Source organism: Tribolium castaneum, chromosome 1 (assembly GCF_031307605.1).
Source record: "Tribolium castaneum strain GA2 chromosome 1, icTriCast1.1, whole genome shotgun sequence".
In the NCBI taxonomy this organism is placed as follows: domain Eukaryota; kingdom Metazoa; phylum Arthropoda; class Insecta; order Coleoptera; family Tenebrionidae; genus Tribolium; species Tribolium castaneum.
The window spans coordinates 35443291-35465284 of NC_087394.1; the positions used below are offsets into that span (position 1 = coordinate 35443291).

The 21994-nt window shown below is 33.6% G+C and overlaps 1 protein-coding gene and 1 long non-coding RNA gene across 2 annotated transcripts; both read left to right on the forward strand.

Annotated features, from left to right (window-relative positions):
* The first annotated feature begins 2674 nt into the window (after positions 1–2674).
* Positions 2675–21122, forward strand: LOC656079 (frequenin-2). The gene is made up of 7 exons (XM_962630.5): positions 2675–2852; positions 14777–14801; positions 15673–15721; positions 15773–15862; positions 16574–16652; positions 18327–18415; positions 19222–21122. Exons 1-7 carry the CDS (start codon positions 2789–2791, stop codon positions 19384–19386), a joined length of 561 nt encoding a protein of 186 aa, XP_967723.2. The 5' UTR covers positions 2675–2788; the 3' UTR covers positions 19387–21122.
* On the forward strand, positions 9228–13578 carry LOC135266453 (uncharacterized). The gene is made up of 2 exons (XR_010334491.1): positions 9228–13276; positions 13325–13578. It is a non-coding gene; the product is annotated as an uncharacterized LOC135266453 (long non-coding RNA).
* Positions 21123–21994: the final 872 nt, after the last annotated feature.

Below are 21994 nucleotides of genomic sequence, written 5' to 3' on the forward strand. Positions count from 1 at the left end.
AAAATCAAACATATGGACTTTTTTTGGTCTTTTAAACAACTCTAGAGGGTTGTAAAGGCATAGAAAAGTCCATAAAACTTTGCTACAGTGAGTTTGAAAAAACTTTTTTTTTCATTTTTATGAAGGTAAATATTACAATTTTAAGCAAAAAATTTAAAAATTTGAAAAATGTCCACGTTTTGATCACAATTAATAATAGAAAATTATAGGCATCATATAAATATTGACGTACTTTGAGTGAAAAGTTTTAATGCAAATGCATTATTTATGAAGCAATAATGTGTTAACGAGTCAAGGTCAATGTTGATGTTAATTAGATGCAATTTAAATTGCAATTTTTTTCTGAACCTCTTCATCGCAAATTGTAACCTACTCATTATTCAGTTGCTGTTCCAGCAAATTGTAGCTAAGCACATTTTGATGTGCAGCGGCAATTTCGAATTCAGACATACAGATAGCGCGAGGACCGCTGATAGCCACCAGTTAGCGAATAACGACCGAATCATTGAAGCAAATTATTCAGTAAAATGATATGCCCATTGACAAACAATCGGATGCAACCTTGACCCGAATTATCGATCGATAATTTTGATTTGTATGCACCAAGCCTGTGTCATTCGAAATCTGGGCATAATATATTTCGCATAAGAAAGAGGCAAGTCTTGACGTAGACCATGGCCATGAGCCGATCGATTTATTGCAAAGAAGCACGAGCGCCGCCCTTTATATGTGAAATGAATGAAAGCGAGAGACAGGAAACTTGCTGTTTGCAGAAATAAATTACAATGAATGAATAAAATCATTCGAAGGGACTGGGCGTGTTGGAGTTTCCATCAGGCCCATATTGGGCGTAAAGGCCATTATGTTGTGTGCCTATTATGTAAACACCGCTTACTGGAATTGTTCGTAATTACGCTTTTACCGCACTTTGGCACAAGTGAACTTAACTGATTTCGATGCGAAAATCTCTGTTGGGAGATCGTAAAATTGGCAATTTAGACAACAATCGTCATAATTCGTTTATAAAGGATTTGCGAGGATCTGAAGTTTGACTTGATTTACAACCCTTTCTGGTGCGATGGCTCAGAATAAGAGACTTGCTCCAGTCTGTTACGTGCGAGGGACTTTGTACAAGGCCAGAGGGTTCCGAGCCCAATAACCCATAATTGGGATTTACATTGTTTTTGCATAATTGTTTAGCGCAAAAAGTACAAATTTGCAATGCAAAATTCGCACAATTGCGCGTGGAGATGAATAAAACGTGTGTCTGTTTATGTCACTTGCTTTTACCGATCAATTTTTATGTTTATTTTTAATCACAGCTAAACGAATTTCGTGCTGCGTTTAAAATGAATTCATAATGAACACAAAGCGCAATTCCACACAGCATTTCCACACTTTAAATTTCACAATGATAACGACTTATCTTGACTTTTTAAACATTTGGTTGTAGATAAAACTTTCTTTTTTATTTCTATTTTTACTGGATACAGGAGCTATTTTTATTTTTACATTTTTTTACATTAAATCAATAAATACATTTATATAAAAATTGTTATCGTATTTAAAACAAAATGTCTAAAACGATTACGTTTTCCAAAAATGTTATTTCTTTCCTCAATCCGACTCATAGTAGTTTAAGATTTAAGTCTAGGAAATTAAAGATTGTCTTATAGTCTACTAATGTTGGTTAGTGATCCTTTAATTATATGTTTAGTTTCGAGAGTTTAAAATAATTATTTACAATACAAGGTGCAAAAATGGTGGATGCGCCGGGCTCCACCAAAAAAAAAAAAATTTCTAAAACAAATTTCAGCGCAAGAAATTAAAGTCTGGCATTATTTTAATGTTTTAAAAAACTGTTTTCATAATTTTGTTTAATTGATGTGAATAAGGTTTTCTATTTAATTGGACTAATTAATAGCCAGTGATATGTCCTTGTGCTATTTTTTTAATTTCAGTTTTTATATTATATGCTGCACTGCATATACATCAAAATCTTTTTTAGAAGCTAATTTTACAGTTAGATATTTGCTGAAAAAAATCAAAATTTAATTATAAAATCTGACCATTTTCTTAATCAATTTTTATGAAAAGACAAGACAGTTTGACCTTCCAAACTTTTTGGTTGCCTTGTAGAGACATTTATTTACTTTTTTTGAAATGTATTACTTATTTATAAAACAGGACACAAGAAAAATGCCTGGTAAGATTAATTGTAACCTCGGCGCAAAAATGGTGGATGCGCCGGGCTACACCTACTAAATAATCTCAAGCGTAGACTTGAAGAAATTAATCACTGTAAATTTTTCCACCAAAATACAAAGCCTTAAAGTATACAATGCAGAAACACGTTGCTGCTGCTGATAAAAGTCTTTGTGCTTCGGTTGTCGTACTTTTCCAAGTTTGCTTTTAAATATAGGTACTCGGATCAGATTGTGTCATTAACTTACCAAATATTTATCATAAAATTAATTTCTGTTAAAGGAAGTATCGTCTGGACGTAATTCAAAGTTATCCAATTGGAATCGCCCTTTTTTGCGTTTCTCGTGTAAATGGGCGTTATTACTTACGATAATTTGGTCGTGAGCTACCAAACCTCATTCCCATACGGCGACATTCGTTAAGTTAACTGCAGGATGTGCGACAGTGAACTTCGTAGGGTAAAGGCGCAAGCGTAACTTCTATCTACCCTGTACAGTAGGAGTTTGAGTGTTACCCTTTAGTATTGTGCGATCGGTAGAAATTCGTACGTTGTTCTTGTAAGTTGGAAACGAAACACTCCAACATGGGTAAAAAAAATTCCAAGCTAAAGCAAGACACAATCGACAGACTCACCACCGCCACATACTGTGAGTTTTCTTGTGCAACTTTATGTTTGTTTTCAACTTGTTTACAAAATGTGTCACCAGCTTGAGGCACTTACTTTCCTTTTATTAAAAAAATACAACACAGTTTGTGTTAACACAACTTATGTAACAGTGTTTCGGGTTAAATTGCTTCAAACAGCTCGGCTGTAATTCATCTTAACTCAATTTTCCTGAGGATGGTATGACAAGACTAACTCATTTTTTTGTCGCAAAAGAGAAAGTCCGCTGCGTATATTTTTCTTCTTAAATAGATTGTTGAACGTTTAGACCTTGTTTGCTCTATCAACACCATTTAAGAGAACAAACAGTGCGTAATGCGTTTGGACGTGGATATTACGAGAGCTAGAAATAAATGATACAGCTTTTAAATTTACATAGGCGGGCAAATATCTACACCCTGAAGGCAAATAACGCCCGAGTGCAAGTGATTGGAAAACATGTGCGCAATTTCCTTACGTTTCTCCAAATTCAACAGTTACTTGGCCACTAACATCCAAATCCCTACACCTTTTTTTTGCTCTTAATAATTAATGCTCCCGCAATTATTACGGGACTAAGTACCTGCTAAACGTTACACCTATTCTCTAATTAGCTGGTCGTTGTATTTTCTGTGGTTTGTTTTCTCTGTTAATGTTTTCACTAATTTGTAGGCAATCAGTTCAAACAACACCCTTATTTAAAGCATCAATAATTTATTTCTGGAGCTAATTTCGCGTCTTCGACGTAAACAGCCATCGTGAAAAGCGAAATGGCTTTTTATTTATGATTATTATTTATCATTCCGTAATACATCTCAAAACTAATTTCCGTTCCGTCCCGAACTGTCCTAGTTATTTTATTATTTATCAATAACGTATTATTGATCAACAAGTGTCTCCAATTGGTTTTCGTGCAATAAATATTTTTTTAAATAAATATAAAACCTTCAACTTTTATAACCTGTCTGGTTACGCTCGACGCCTCGAAATAAAAATCTCTAAAAATAACATTTCCTTAATATTGGAGGTAATAAAATTCGACATTTTTCGCATTACCATTTTCCTAGTTTGTGCGGAAACTTTTGCACGGAGGCATGTTGACTTTTAGAGCTTTTATTTGTTGTTGGAATTTAAAAGTCTTCTATTCTAACAAAAAAATCTTTAAAAATTTAAATTGTGGAACTTTTGTAATAAAATCACCGCTCCGTTTACATCAACGATTCAATGTTCCCTCAGTTGGATGCATGTGTTTTAATCCAACCGCAAATAAACATAGTCCTTCTTGACATTTTTTGTGTGTGTATAGGGTGCAGAATTTTGAATATGCGGATAGGAGATCTTCCAAACTAAGAGGTTTAGAGAAAAAAGAGTGACACATTCTCGGGTCCGTTTTTTGAGAAAATACTTTTGGGCAAAACCGCATCCCGCTATCGTTTTTTGTTTTCGACTTATAAACAAAAGTTGACATTTTAGCGAAATCTTAAAAAATTCATATCTTCCTTATTATAAAAGATACACATTTGAAACAAAAATATTATAAAGCATTTTTTACAAAAAATTTATTAGTGTTATTTGCAGTTTTTTTTAATCATTTGTTTAACTGTAATAACACAAAGTTGTATTTTTTTAAATAGGAATCATAGTTGGCGGTGACATTTTCGAAAAGCTTATTTTTTTCTGAACTGAACACAATATAAATACAGTTTGATATTTTTATATACCTTTGATAAAAAATATATTTAAAATATTTGAAAGTAGTTTAATTAGGATTTTTTTTAATTTTTTCATGGCCTACTATATAAAAAAACGAAATGTTATGTTTTTTTAATATTTAAAAAAAGATATTACACAAATAGACATATCAAATCAGAAAAAATAAGCTTTTCAAACATATCACAGCCACCTATGATTCCTATTAAAAAAAAAATAAAACTTTATGTTAGTACAGTTAAACAAATGGTTAAAAAAACGCTGATAACATTATAACATTTTCTGTAAAAAAGTGCTTTATAATGTTTTTGTTTCAAATGTGTATCTTTTATAATTAAGAAGATATGAATTTTTTAAGATTTTGCTAAAATATCAATTTTTGTTTATAAGTCGAAAAGACGATAGCGGAATGCGATTTTGACCAAAATTATTTTCTCAAAAAGTGGAACCGAGAATGTGTCAATTGTTTCAGAAATCCCTTATTCGGATATTCAAAATGCTGCACCCTGTACAAGGGCTCCACTATCCTATAGTTTGCTTTTAGCATCAAATTATAATTTTAAATACAGTGTGGAACACGTAAAGTGAATTTACGCCACGAATTATGTGATAAATTGGGAAATATGTGGAAGGAGAAATCCATTTTACTCGTAGGATAAATGATTTCATTTCCGTACTTGTTGCATAAATAACTAATACTGGCGACGGAGACCTAATGACTGTAATTTGGCACTTATTGTTATGACACTTGTGGAGTAATCATTTTATGACAACAATCCAGCTACTGTGCAATAAAAATAAGTTTAGAGATTTTTCTGCTAATTTCGGGCCGATGAACATAAAATCTACGTTTTGCTGGTCAAAAATAGAAGTGGGTGAGTAAATCAGTTACACTGAACAAGAGCGCATTACGTGTTGGGGTGTAAAAGTGTTTCGGGCGATTAAAATCGGTTGCATGTTGCACGTGGGGGGTTGATGGGTTGATGTATGCTTATATCCTGAGCAGCCCATCCTTGGTATCACGTCAGTTGAAGGATGAACTTTGTACAATCGCATGCTGGTGGCAGATTGAGACCGATGTGCAAATATGCCCTTTAGGTAATCAAATAATGGAGCGCAACACGCACGTCTTCTGATCGATTCGATTAGTTATGAGGGAATTTATGAAACAAGCTTTGCGAAAAAGAAAGGGCGACACCCACCCAGTTAAGAACATTATTTGAACATGTTGTGTGCACACCCGAACCAATTTCATTATTTTATCCAACTGAAATAATATTCTCGGGATATTGGAGGAGCAAGAACAAATACGCATTAGGAGTAATGTTGGAGTATTTGCGGTTCTCCAATTTACTCTTATAGAGTTCCGGTTTTTATTAGAAACACGCAGACGTGAAGAAAATTTTTGTACAAGTACAAAAATAGGAATATACGAGATGTGAGACCCCATCTTGATGTCACGAGAAAATAAAATTTTCTGACCTACATCCGATAAAGAATTTTAGAGGCTACGACTCCGTTCACATAACAGGCTAAAATGCATTGCGTAAAGTGTAGACTGGTCGATATGTGTTGAATGTATACCTAAACCGCCTACTTAAAAATAAAAACCTATTTTTATATTAGATAATAAACTAAAATTGCTCGTTGTTTTGAAAATTATATTGCGGAAACACAAAGAACTTTTGAAATAGTGGCAGTAAAACGTGGTGACGTAATGCTGAAGACGATAATAGTGATAGATTCGTGAATAGATAAAGGAAAAATATTTTGATGAAAAAAGTTTGAAGAGTTATCCAATTACGATGTGACCTTAAAAGTAGTTATGCTACAGTAGGTCTATATTTTACGTGAAATTTGAAATAAATTACAAAATTTTGAGGACAAGTATTTTATCAAATAATTGCATCTCTAAATTTAAATAGTTTGCATGCACATAAAAATGTTCTCAAGTAATAAAAAACCAAAAATAAATGTTTGCATCAATAGGGAATTTTCCAGTTTGGTCAGGTGAAAATAACAGCTGTAAAAAGAGACTTTGTTACAAGCACTCAACCTATTGAATGAAGTGTGAATATAAAAATAAAATTTTATATTGAACCAAAAAAAGTAGGTTTAGATTATCCAAAATATTGGATAATTTGCAAGTGGCAAATGCTCCAGAACATTTGCTGTTTATAGTTACAATGTGTTTAAAAATGGTTGTTCATCATGTCGACTCTAGTAGTATATAAAACGTTACTTGTGAGCCAGGACATTTGGCGTCTTCAAAAAACAAGGCAAAATTTTACAAATCTAGCTGTTTGTCCAAAAGCAAACAACCGAAAAAGGCCTAAAACCTCTCAAAAAACATTAATTTGTATCTACCCTAAAAGTACTCAAATATGTGTAGACGACCAAAAATTGGGCACACGAAAAAACCGTTAAAATTTCCAAAAATGCTAAATTATCTCAAGAACGCTTTAAAAAACTAACAAAATACCTTGGTTCCACACATAATGATTGTAGTCGAAGTAGCCTTTGAAAATCGGTAAAAATTTTAAAATTTTCCAGACTTTATCAATTAATTTTAAGTTTGTTGTTTTTTTTTTTCGCTAATTCTTCGTTGTTTTAAAATACACGTGCTCGACATTACGAAATCAAACTATTTATTTTGTGGACTACAGGGCTGAAGGACTTTTTTTCTGTAAATAAAACAATTTCTTCTTCTAATAATTCCAAAGTGTGGAAACGCAGGTAGTGAAATGTTTCCCCTAAGCATTATTTAATACTTCCGTTTTCTTTCCATCCGTTTCTTCTTGTTTTAGAGAAAGAAAACAGGAACATAATTAAAGCTTTTGACTTTATATATTTTTTGCCCACAAGTCACTTTTATATACCGATATTTGTCGGCAAAGTTGAAGAGGGTACCCCTTCAGTCATCTATGCATCAAAACCCTATTTCCGCGTATATGACATTTGATCGACTATTAAAACTTGGATGTAAGAATGAAACAAAAAGCCGCATTTTGGCGCGCCTGACTAGCCATTGCTTTTTGTTTTTTCTCATCCCCATTTTTGATAAATCTGTAAATAATGGATTATCAATGAATGAACGATGATGTTCGGTGTTCCTGTCTAACCTTTGGCCGAATTTCTTTCGTAATGACGCTTGAAATAATTCATTTTCTTCCGTGAGTTGTTGTCCAAAGGCAGTAGTTCCGTTCCAACTTTTTGAAATTATCGTATCATTAAGTCCGACGTTCTAATCGCAGCTTTCGCTTCTCCTCTTCGTATCTAATTAATTTTCGTGGTGGGCGTCTCATAAGTCGCTCGTTGAAAGATTTTGTGATTGATCAGGTGGAAGAACACGGTGCGTTATCGTGATATAAGTTGTTTTCGTCGTCCTTGCTGCTGGAGCTCGCAGATACGCAAGGCGCCCGGCAAGACGGCGCCTGTCCAGACGCTGCCGGCGACAAACACCGAGCAATACTCATTCACAAATCTCGGAAAAAATCAGACACACAATCTGCCTAATGCGAATTAGCGCAAACATTCGATTAGGCAAAATCGGGGAAATTTGCGCCGAGCGCAAATGAACGATCGATAAGTAATTCCATCATTCAGCCTTACGGAAAAACCAGCCGAGAGGAGAGAGTGTGAAAAAATCCGAATCTAATTAGTTAACTTTTACGGCGATCGGTGGCTTTCTTCCAGAGTTAAGCGCTTTTAATTAATTTGTACGTTTGTGTAAATGAAAATTCAAGTTTAATTGTTGGGGTGATTAATTTGGAATAAACTAACGGCTCCAGTGACCGCAGAAGTACCGAAAACTCTTGAGGATTCTCAACAAACAGAATAAATAAATTAACCTCCAGCCTAAAAATGTTATGCAAATGTAAACGGAAATACTTTACCTGCAATTACGACGTGTCCCCAGGTGTTAGGTGCTGTTCCAAAATTTATATTTTATAAACATATCAAGAATAACATGACGAGTAATTAAATTTACAATCTCATTTTGGTGGATGCGCCACGTTAGCTTGACGTAACCTGGATTTAATTTACCTAGTTAGAATTTGAGTACTTGAGTAAATAACGTTCTAAATAATTGGCTTAATGCATTTTAGTGCCTATTTAATAAGAGACGAGCTGCAGTAAAGTAAGGTTACTTCAGTATAGGAAAAATAAGAACTAAATACATAGCACTGCACGGTGTCATATCTTTCCTCAAAATTTCAAACTCACTTTGGAAAATGTCCATTAGAGAGTGAACCTTATCTTAGGAACTTTACGCTAAAAACTTTTATTATTCTTGGTTAAATTAGATTTATTGTAATTGGGGTGAAGCTAGGAATTAATAAATTTGCATTTTTAATTATTTTTTTCAGTCCTTGTCATAAAAGCGATGACTTCATTCGTGTCGTTATTACTGCATGTTAATTAACTCTGAATAACTACCAACATGAGCTTTCGTGTAAAGATTTGCCTGCAAACATTTCTTGCTCATTTTATTCAAGTGATTGCAAGTTTGATAAATAAATTGCCTTAAACCAACTACGTTACAATAGGACCAAAAAAACTACTTTAAATTTAGTTTACTGAATATTGAATTGGCGACTAAACTGACATTTTCAATACAAAATGAATTTTAAATTAAGAAGAAAAAATATTTGTGCTATTTAGAAACCCAAGTTTTATATTTTTGTTAAATCATCGAATATTTTATTAATGTTGCGAGTATGAAGATTGTGTCACCAATGTTGCCTGATAAGTGATAACACTAGGCCTGTAATGGACAAAGATACAAGCATAATTATTTATCAATAAATTGGTAAAACATTCGGTTCAAACCAATTTCTGTTCAAGTGATTGTATTTGAATACTGCCGCATTAAAACTGGGGTTGAATTTAAAAAAATGAAGCCGATTAAATTAACAAAAGCATGATTACATGTTTGCGTGGAATGATTTCAAATGAATGTATAAAAAAAAAGCTAGTTTAAAATTCTGTTTCAAGCGGAGAAATTTTTAACCGATTATTGTTGTATCTTATCAACAATACTAATAAAAATTGCATGAACCATTTTTCCCTGAGTATTAACCTTTACGATACTTTAATAGCATTAAAGTTTCTACAGTTAGCACGCTTTTAACTGAATAAATCGAAGTTGAAAAATCGGATCGGATAAACTCAAGTTCACAAAATCTCAGCGAATAAATCACACTTGACATCATTGTTTTGTGCTATGGTTACCAGTCACCAAGTTAGATATCTTTGAAAATGACAGGTGTTCAATCTTTCGCGATCTAAAATCGCTTAAAATTTTGTTGTCTCTTTTATAAACGGAATTTCCTATCTTGTTTCCGTTTCCACCTAATCTAATCCCATATTCTTGCGATAAAAGTCGAAATTTTATTTTACTTGGAGCTTCGGCACCCTTGAACTGAAAGAAGTTTATCCACGTAATTCAATATTGATTGTGACTTGACAATCATTTCCAAATTACATTAATAGAACGGTACGCTAATTGATAATCGAATAAAAAATTTCCTGGTTTAATTATATGCAAACCGCTGCACATTCCATTTGGTCCATGTTTGCACAAAAGGCATTTCCCTGAAACGTTTGCCCTATTATCATAGATTTGACCCCGAAAGAGTTTTATGTTTATATCTAATTTCCATAACTCAAGTTCTCCAAATAACCATAACTCAAGTTCTCCAAATAACCCACATGAGTTTACCAAGTGATAACATCTCCCAAATATTTTGTTTATGTTATCATTTGATTAAAATATCTATGTGCAGGATTAATGAACTGATTAAATCTTGCCTTCCCTCGTTATCACATTTTTCCGGCTATCGGAACCGCCACTCCCTACCACTGAGAGTTTAATACGGTTAATATAGATATTCACCATAAATTTAATCCTCTCATCCTGCTGAAAGACTCGTGTTGAGCTACGCTCTACGCTTATAAATGCGTCAGAAGATTAGGGAGGGCCATAACACGGGATAAAATTTTTAAAAATAATTTGGAGCAATTTTTTGCAGCTTGAACGCTCGCTCCAGACGAGAAATTCCAAGCTCTAAAAGCGCAAAGTTTCGCTACAAGTTAAATATATTTACTATTGATTAGGGTCGAAAGTTTAGCCTTTGTGTGTAATAAATAGATTGATTAAGGGTTGGACTTATTTTTAGACCTCGTTTTGGCCTGATTTCCTTTAAATAAAGTTTTTGCGTGGGTTAATTTGTTCAAGTACAAACACTGTGCTTCTTTTATTGCAACGATCTCTCTGTTCTTCCTATTTTCTCTTGTTCAAGTATCTGTGACTATTTCGTTTCCATTCACTTTACGCTCTTCTTCTTTTTCATTCGGCTTAGCGAACTCGCCCCCATCCAAGTGTCATTACTAAATTTTCTCTCATCGCTGTTTTTGTGTTTGGGTTGAAATTACAACTTGGATTATTTGATTTGGTTTATAGTGCGGTTAATGTTTTTGTGAACGTCTTTAAATCGGCACGAATGGAAAAACTAGGGATAGGGATGATACAACAAAAAGTAAATAGCACGGTGAGGGAATGCGGCAGCTTCCAGCATCAAGTGGAAATGCGGATGGAAAGTCCTGCGCATCTGAACGAAGCCTGAATGGAGAGAGAACAATAACGTTCTAATTTCGAACTAGTCCAAAGAAAAGGGATGGCAGTTGTGCCATAATGACGCAATTTTTAAATATTAAAAATTTATGGCTCAACCTGAGACAAAAGCCCGAAATGAAGCATTTCAAAAAGAAAGCACAACCTCGTCAACTAATAAATTTTATTATCACTCTGCTGCTTACACGAGCCTCATGATTATTTAATGACGGATGCGGGGCTCGTAAATCCGCGAAACTTGATACAGTACACTCATCAAATTAAAGCTGAATTAGCAAACATCTGCTCGAAAGTAAAGAATAAATGTTTGCTAACGAACTACCGACGGAAAGTATCTCCAACTTGGCAGAGTAGTGGATTTGTTATCGACTTGCAAATTAACGAAGTTGCCGGATATGAATGTGTATTCAGTTTCATTCAGAACGTTCAAATTTTCAGCCAACCAGTGACATTATCTGATTTTCGGTGATTATACAGTTTTTAAAATTAGTTCCATCCATTTAAAAACTGGACGTTCCGGGCGGTTTTTCGCGTAGCCATTTTAATTTTAATTAATTGCACATTCGCTAAATGCAATGAATTAACGCTGTTTCATTGGCTGACGTGTCATCGCTAGAAGTGGTCGATACCGCATTATGTATCACCATACACCAATATTTACATTAAAATACAAACTATTTAAATAGCTAAGGCTAAAACCGCATTCGACGCCACTTCCCCTACTGAATTTTTTATGTAAGCACGCTGTCTGCAAATAAAATGGGAACAGAAATTCGCATCGATTGGATGCACTTTCAGCAATAAGTAATAAATATCCTAAACTGGGGGCTTCAAATTGCATGAATGTGGAGCCATTCCATTCGTGCTTATGGATACTGACAACACAAATTCCTAATCGGTGTATCCAGAAAATTTCCGATTTTGCCCTGTTTTATTTGTTAAAGCGCACCACTTAGCCGTGTTATTGCAAGTGAAAAACAGGATACATTTCTCTGGGGTGTGAAGCTTATGTAATCCTTGGTATGACGCAGCTATTATTTCTAATCTACACACGAAATTTCAACGGCTAGAGCCGGAAAAATGTGGAAACAGAAACTAGCGGTAGGTTTATCCCAATTACGAACTTTCTCACTTTACGACATATTTGGCTAAAATGTCATAAACACCTCACTCGTGTAAAATATACAGCAAGTAGATGTTTATAAAATACATTTTGTGATGTATTTTTAAATAAATAACCCTGTATAGTAACAAGGTTTAAATATATTGCAAAATTAATTTTTACTTGAATCAAAAATGGTGGATGCGCCGGGCTAATTCTAAAAACATTAAAACAAGTTCGGATTCGGAGCCCTTTTGCATTATTTTGAGGGCAATTACAATTTAAATTAAGCGGCACATTACGTTCAAATTTCAAAGGTGATTTGATGAATAACCATTCTTGAACACATTGTAGTTTTGAAACAGCAAGTATAAGTATAAAGTTTAAAAGTGATATTATTCTTGCGTTTTGCATAAGAAATAGTCCCTGCGCTGTATTTTTATTTGTAATGCTATCAATTCCATTATTTATCTTCATTATTAAATCAGTGACCTTTAGCAAGTTCTTGCCTGTATTTTAGATCAATATATCACATTTCAATTCGCGAGACTTCTGTCGTGCCGGATTTGCTTACTTTATTAGCCTCTGTTGCGATTTTCTGCTGTCCGAGTTTTTATTTTGACCGTATGACCTATTAGTTCCAAAGTTTGAGGGCAAAAAAGGGTCGCTAAATTTATTTGCCGGGCACTCACTTTTAGTTAGTTGACAAATGAACACATCCGAAATGAATTTTTTTGGCGTACTAGAAGTTTGTATTAAAAATGTGACAGATTATGACACAAATGATCCGTCAAGTTGTTAATGAATTTTGAAATTGAATGTGCAAGCGTTCGCACGTTACATTGCCAGACTTGCCAAAAAATTGTGTTCTTCATTCTCGACAAAAGTAATGGATCGTGACTGATTAAGGGATTTCATGGTTACCACTAAATTTCCGCAATCAAATATTCGTGGTAGTTGGGTCTTGCATCAGCAACAGGTGTGTCTGTTAATTTATTTATTAGTTAAAAAAAACGCTGACTTGTAGAAAATGGTCCATTTTCAAACACTGGCTGTTTTCACAGCCGGCATTTTGGGAGGGATTTGTTTCGGAACTTACAAAGAGGCCTTATGGAAGTTTCTTGATTTGGATTCTAGGAGAAAACAGTGGACTGATTGGGGCTCTGAGTGTGAACAACTAAAAGAAGAAGAGGAGTGTACCTGCTATCACGAAGACTGAACTTCTAAAGCAAAATTTTTACTTGTCACATAAAAAAATAATTACAAAATGTCATAATCAGAGTTCCAATTATGTTTATTACTCCTTCCACTTGGAACAAAGTTAATTAAGTTATAAAATTGCAGAAGCAATGTTTTTAACTAAATTAAAACCGACGGAAATTTATTATAAAAGAAAAGAAACCCTAATATCGTTAGTGCGGTTTATAAACCATCAACTAAATAGAATTCGTGCAGAATCACTGGTAATTTCATCAGTATTCTTGCAAAAAAATTCAAATTGATTTTTTCCCACCACACGTATATCTAGATAACTAAAACGGGATTCGGATGATTGATTAATTTCGGAGTTGTTAGCCAGCCAAAAGCATAATGAGATTTTAATTCCAGAATAAATAGAAGCGCAAACACAGTAATTGTGGAAGACAATTAATTTGGCGGAGATTAATTTAAATAGTTGACTCGGATATGCAAAGGATTGTTGACTTTTATTTGGGACAAAAATGGGTTAATTCATGCAAATGCTGTAAATATCTCATTTTTATGATCATAACAGACATGACAACTTTACGATTGTCGGAATTCTGGAATAGAGACAGAGAGAGTGAGAAATTGCAAGAATTATGTTCGAACTTTTTCACTTGGTCTCATCACAGTGGAAACTATAAAACTGTTTTATATCTAATAATCGCCATAATTGTGAAAATAACAAAAACATCCCGCAACTATAAATACAAAAATATTACGACTTTGCCTTTACAGTTCGTAACTCTTGCCCTACTGTCTATTTTTTCCTATCTGAGGCTCCAACAACTTTTCTCATTACTGTTGTAGGGAATTCTAAATAATAAAGATTAATTTGCTACAGTAAATCAGAATCTAAATTGGTAATAAACTTCAAAACGTGCCGAAGTTATTAGCTGGTTTATAAAACTTAAACTCCTTAATAAAAATTTAAAAATTCAACAGGGGAAAGTAAATCCTACGCATGTAAAGTACGCCAAAATTGTTGGTATTTGTCCCACCCACTTGAATGCAGAATCACAATCAATATCAGGATATATTAAATTGATGATCTGGCCCAAGTGACTTTTGACTTGGTCCTATTCCAGGAATTCCTGCTTATATTAAATTTGTATTAGAAATGCGGTTGTGTCATTTTACCAAAGCCGTAATGCGCTTAGATACGACTATTGATTGGTCTTTTTCTATTTTTAACAATAAACATGAAAAAATTCAACTAACATATTTTTTGTTCCAGTTACAGAAAAGGAAATAAGGCAATGGTAAGTTTCTTAAAAATTATCTCGTACGAGATCGTTGCGTGAACATACTTTTAAAAATATAATTCATTGAATTAAACGCCTTGTTATTATATTTGCAAAACCTATTACCTATAAAACCTGCCACTGAAAGTTCGAAGTCGCTTGTAATAATAGAGTTGACGGTGATCGTTTCGTGTTGCAAAGTGATTAGCATTTTAAACCTCAGAACAAGTTACACGTTGTAGCAAAATATGGTTTTCACGTTTCCGTTATAATTTTGAACAGTGTTTTCAACCACAATTGCTGTTTCTGACACGGGTGTCAACAAGTGAAAAACAGGCGATTTTTAAATGCCAAGGAGAATGCAAAAATCACTCTTCGGCATTCCTCCCTTTATAACCAGCCTACCGTATTTTACACCTGTAATTCGGAATTAGACATATCTTGTAAATTCAAGTGGAAACCAAGGCGGATATTAGGTTTTCGCTCTAATTTATTAGCACCTAAATTAATTACAATCAAAAAGAGGGAAGGAACACGTGCTATAAATTATCAGATTTCGGCTACATATCTCGTACTGTGAAATGTGACTTGCTTTAATAAATAGATCTGAGACTAGCGCCTTGTAATTTTTTTCGTAATTAACACACACTTTTCAAGATTAATTCTCGTCTTGGTCTAACATTTTCTAATTTATTGAGTAAAGAAATAAGGTCAGCTTGTTTTTATTGCAGAGTGGCAGCTTTTATAGGTCTTATTTAGACAGAGTCTCTGCTGGGATATCTTCCTGCAACTTTGATATCCTGTGAAATATTCCCGGGGAAAAATAACTAGAAAGCAAATATACAATTTATATGTGAAAGTTGTTTAAAAGAGTTTGTGGTTGTTTCAGGCATAAAGGATTTTTGAAGGACTGTCCCAACGGTCTTCTAACAGAGCAGGTGAGTGCACACTTTCTCATTTTACATTCTGTAATTTAATATTTATTTTAGGGCTTTATAAAAATTTATAAACAATTCTTCCCACAAGGAGATCCTTCCAAATTTGCCTCTTTAGTGTTTAGAGTTTTCGACGAAAATAACGTAAGCACTTTTTCGTTCATTTTTAATGCATAGTTCCTTAAGTAGAAAAATATACCTCATTATAGAACGTCAGCTTGGAACAGGTAGGTAAATATCTGGGCACACATAATACAGATAATTGAATTTTATGTCACTCATATCGCTTTATGCTTTCATAAAAGGATTGTTATAATTCTGCCCGAAAGGCAATTTTGGGCTGTCTGTCACTCAGGTGCCGCCCCAAGATTTGATTTTAATTTGATTTTTCGCACCACACGCGAATAAATAAACAACAAAAACGTTTAGTTTCCAATTCAATGATTGATTTTTCTCTTATTTGCTGTGAGCTTTTGACGGGTATAAAGTTGATTTAGGAGTCACTGTACAGAACAAACATTCTCCTCCGAGCTTTTAGATGGCATCAACAGCTCGACAAAGTGCGAATAGTTGTCCCGTGAGTATACAGCCAGTTAGAATTCTAATTACTCGTAAAATTAATGGAGTTGTTTAAAATCGTGGATTATCTACGGAACGCCAATATGCCAGTCACTTCAAGTTTAATCGGTCGATATTAGATCTAATGATAAGTTTAAACGTTACACTGAAATGAAATGTGCATGTCGGGCGGCCACACGCTGCACGGAATCTCCTCCACAATCTTGAATATAAGAGTGTTATTGTCATTTCGGAAAAAACTCTTTGGCGTGATATATTTTATGTTTTATGTTACAGGACGGTTCTATCGAGTTCGAGGAATTTATTCGAGCACTCTCGGTTACGTCTAGAGGCAATCTGGACGAAAAATTACATTGTGAGTATATTCACGACCCTTTGATCGTGTGAATAAACCAAGCATTTGCTCCTGGCCCAATAAAAACGAATACAAAGATAATTTTTTCCACTAAAATGTGGTGGAGCCAATGATGTGTCTCATTCACACGGTACATTAACTTGCACCTAATTTAGGATTTTTGGTTTTGTCTCGATCGTAATTTCTTTTCCAAATGGGACTAGGTGTACAGGGTGCTACATTTTGCATGTCCGGAAGTAAGAGGTTCAGAGAAAAATGAGTGACATTTTCGGGTCACAGCCTATGATTCCTATTTAAAAATATACAACTTTATGTCATTACAGCTAAATGAGTGGTTAAAAAAACGCTGATGACAGTATTAGTTGTATAATGTTTTTGTTCCAAATGTGATATGATTTTTTTAAGATTCCGCTAAAATGTCAACTTTTGTTTAAAAGTCGAAAACAAAAGACGATAGTGGTTTTGACCAAAATTACATCCAAAATGCAGTACCCTGTATATGACAGACGTGCCCTAGTTTGGGCAGACATCGCTATGACAGTTAAAATTGTTATGAATCAATCAGAGAGTCGAGCTTTGGGTGTTACGGACGATTTATCGCCTCATATTTTTTGTAAACAGGATGAAATATAGAAATTTGTCAAAACAGGTCAACTTTCTACGACGCGACCCTGTTTTGTTGTCGCTTTTTGTATTTATACCCAATAAAACTTCAACTACCTATGAATTATATACTTATTTATAACTTGAGATTTTCAATTTTTGGTTTACCGAAGACCAAAAATGGGTTAATTATGATGCGATATCGTTGTTAAAAATGTATTAGGGGCGGTTTTAATGCTTTTAAAAAATTAGTCTCAAGTTTCGGTGTGGTTTACATGCCGTGGTAAGCCACCTCCATACAATCCAATGACACTTCGCCGCCATCGTTCCAACTGGTTGCGCGATCAATAACACCCACCTACTTCTAATCGGACCACAGACTATAGAAGGGCCCACATTTTTTATGTTTTATGTTTACACATTACGCAATTCAAAACTTCAAAGCTTCTTTGTGCCTTAATGGCTTTGTACAATAAAATAAATTAAATTATTGCATTTCCCGCAATATTTCTTTGTTGTATAAACAAAATCGGGCTTTCAAAACAAATGTGCATTGTAGTAGTTGACAAATTTTAACATAAAATAATGTGTATGGTACGCATATGCGAGTCAAAAAACGTATCAAAGTATCTGGTCCATGAAGCGTGAGATTTGCACAAGATCTGAATTTTTATAAAGGTTGGAAATACATTACACAGAAAAAACCGCGACAGAGCGACAAACCTACGCAAATATATACATCAATCGATATCGTTCAAAGTGTTGAAATATTGATACACTTTTTATTTCGCATAAATTGTAAAGAAAAGTGCCTCGAACAAAGCTTTTTCCTGTTCCTTTGGACTGTAAATCATTATTTAAAAACCTTGAGAATAGAAGTTAAGTTTAATGTATTGTGGCATTTAAGGCTGCAGTAGGAAATGAGATACGGATTGCGAATAATAAAATGTCAATTTGTTTTTTTTTTATTTACACAATTTGTGGAACCCGTTTACGCCAAATGCACTAAAAGAAAGTGCCCATTTTTGTTTATACTGAATTTTATTCACTCACCCTCGAAATATTTTTTAGGGGCATTTAGACTTTATGATGTGGACAACGACGGTTTCATAACAAGAGACGAAATGTACAATATTGTGGACGCCATTTATCAAATGGTGGTAAGTATCGAGATCATCAATCAGTGAGTATTAATTATGACACGTAATCAGCATAACAGCGTTATCATTTCCATTACTAAACACCCCGTCCCTACACAAAATAACTGGTCAAAGCTGAATGAAAATTTTTACACAAACGGGGTGATAAAAGTAATTAGTGAAATCTCGTAAATTATACTAAAAATTGTTTGTATACTTGTATAAAATTTAGTCGGAAATTTGCTGTGGAGTTGTTTCTAGTATAAACTGTTTTCCGACCCTGTTTTAAACATCAAACAGATGAAATCAAAAACTTTTTTCTTTGTAACGGAGAGTGCTTTTATACACAACTAACTATTTTACATAATTTGTTGATATTGAGAGCTTGCTACGGTTTCTATCTAATAAAGTAAGTACCTAATTATTTTTTTCCACATTACTTATTTTACCCTTAAAGAACGATAAATAATAAATAAAAAAAATAATAACATTTAAACACAAAGCTTTATCTTTTTGTTCAAAGAACTAGAGTTTATCTCTTTTGTTGCATTAACTTGAGTGAATTACAGCTGTCATTCTTCTTCATATGGACGTTCGACCTTTCTTTGATCAATTTCTTCCCAGATTGCGTTATCATCATGTTCCAAAGATGCGTTGAAATTCAATTTTAAAAAATTGTTAGCACCACATTTATCTTTTTTGAGCACAAATAAAAACACAAGTGTAAGCACTGCGAAAAACTTTGCCCTTTCGTGGGAAAGCAGCAGCTTTCGGCACTTGTTGCATAAACGGCATTTTCGCAGGGTGATAAATAGTGTTTTTTCCAGGGCCAGCAGCCGTCCGAGGATGAAAACACTCCGCAGAAACGAGTGGACAAGATCTTCGATCAAATGGATAAAAATCACGACGACCGGCTAACCCTGGAAGAGTTCCGGGAAGGCAGCAAAGCCGACCCGAGAATTGTCCAGGCTTTAACGCTGGGTCCTGAATAGCATAAGGATGCGGGAATTTTACCCGACACACTCTGACGCAAGCAGGGGACGTTATTCGAAACCAACAATTTCAAATACGAATCCGACTTTTACAAAATTCTCTCGTCTTATTGTTATTAAGACGGGGCAGTTTTTGGCTGTTTTTTACATGTCGAATTTTGTCCCTCGTGTCAAAACTACGGCTACGACGCTCAATTATAAATATTAGGGAGTTGAATAAAACGTCTTTATTATAGTTCTGTTTTGTTCAAGTTAGGGTGTAAAAAGACGGTTTTATTACGTGGCGTTACAAATTATACCGACAGACAATCATCAGATTTCTTTGCTGTGCTCTTTTACTTGCATGACTTTCAACTTCATATCAAAACGATTTTTTTAGTTGACTTATTTTCCTAACAGAACTTCAGCTCTTGTTTGTGTGCACTTTATTCAAAGTAAAACAAGTGTCAAATAAAAATAAGTAAGCTAAAAAGTAAATTAATACATATGTCTATAAACACCATACTGGAGGAAATTTTATACATATTTCCATGTTAGCAATATCCTTTTTACGTCCAGGTTTGGGGTTTTAAAAGCGTCACTGTTAAAAATATTTGCATATAAAGTGATGTTTTAAACTACTGGATGTATTTTCCCTCAACTCCATAGAAGCAATAAAAAAAATAAATGGTAATTCACTGCATAGTAAAATTAATACGATATAAGCTCAATAAGTGCATTTATTTATGTCCAGTAATTTAAAGTTATCACTGTTCGAATTACTCTTTACGACACTGCATGTATGATGAACGATAAAAGTTATCACAAATTTTATTCCATTTTCTCTCTACCTAAACTATGATACTTATAACATGTAGTAATAGATTATTAATGGTAGTTTTAACCTATACATGTACTATAATCATTTATCGACTATTTTAAACTAAAGACAAAACACTTAATGCCGAAAAGCAAATCTTAAATCTGTATTTTTATGAACAAAAATTTGTTAAAATATTTGTGCCTATTTATTTTATAAAGCTTTTGCAACGTTGTAAATGTTCAAAACGAGTTGTACGTTACTTTTCTGTATTGTTATCAAAAAATCGAATGGTAAAAAACTGCAAAAATCGGTATGACAATACCCATCAATAATGATAAGCAATTTGAAATAACTGTTAGGATTTTTTTAAAGACAACTAAGAAATAGTCGTTGTCGATACGGTTTATACAATTTAAGTATTCACTATTCTTCCTTGTAGTTGTACTTTTATGTAACAAACATTAAAGTGATAGTTGGCAGTGTTAGTTGTTAACTAATTCTAAAATTTTTTAGCTATGCCATGCACACTTGTTGAGTGATTTTCAGTTACCACATTGTAGAAGAAATAATGTGATTGCGCGTTGTTAAATTTTTGATTATTTGTAATAATTTAATAGCGCGGCCTAACAGTATGATGCATTTAAATTGTTGTTATAAGTTTACGTTTTGACTGTAGCGACGCGCTATTTTTTTTTGTTAACAACCTTCTGTGATAATTACAATCATTGTATCGCAATAATGAAAATGCTGTGTCTTGTATTGCCGTAGGCTGTTCTTGTTGTTTTAGATAATTCGTAACATGATTGTTTTTTGACACTGTTTGTTGTTGTAAATTATATGAAGCAAATACATGACAACTGTGTTTTGTAATATTAAAACTAAGTGTACAAATATGTGGCATAAATTACAATAATAAAATCATTAATAACGAGAATTATACGCTGGAATAGACTATTTTATTGAAACGCATTTGTAAACACAAAATATCGCCAAGACGGTAACGTTTATGACTATCACCCGGTTTTATAGATTCTACATCCATATAATACACATAAAACTTCAAACAAGTGTTTCTCTACGTTTTATCGTTTGTAAATGCGGCTGAAATGAAATTCACTCAAAAAACTACCTTTCCTGAAATGGTTGCCAATTGAGAAAAAAAGATGCAATCGTGTAACAGTCGGCGTAATTAGAAAGCGCTTTCTAAGCATAAAGCTGCAGAATTGGTAAACTACAAAATGCGGTAATTAGGTATATTTGTAGTTAATTTGGCTGAATAACTCAAAATGTTTATTTTGTTTCACCAATACACTCAGTTTGCAATTTCTGTTTTAAAATTTGAAGGTAAATTTCAGGTTTAAACGTTGTTTGACATTAAAAAAGCTGTTTCATTCAAATTTGAAAAACTACTGTGCCGTAATTATCAACGAAAGACGAGTTGTCTCAAATGAAATACAATACAATACTTTGCCTAAACTGCCCTAATTGCACTGAAATTACAAAAAAATTGATGATTAAAAAAATGCCCACTTCCTACCTAATCATTAATCACATTTTTATATTCTGAACTTTTATTCTTAAAATTTTTAATTTAGAGTCGAACGTAAGACATAAATTATTATTTATACGGTTAGTTTATTAAAACATACCAAACCATCAACAATTTGTGGTCAATAAAAATAAATGTATAGGCATTTGACAAAACGAATAATTAAAAAAAATCAATCACTGCAAAATTACGCTCTAATTAGCTCATCATAGCAATTTATAAAAAACGCTGCATTTTTCATACTGTGTTACTCATCA

Coding starts and splice junctions, on each gene's coding strand:
- LOC656079 (XM_962630.5), top strand. CDS start 2,789: ATGGGTAAAAAAAATTCCAAGCTAAAGCAAGACACAATCGACAGACTC. Junction 2,853..14,776: donor ACTCACCACCGCCACATACT/GTGAGTTTTCTT, acceptor TTTTTGTTCCAG/TTACAGAAAAGGAAATAAGG. Junction 15,722..15,772: donor ACGGTCTTCTAACAGAGCAG/GTGAGTGCACAC, acceptor TATTTATTTTAG/GGCTTTATAAAAATTTATAA.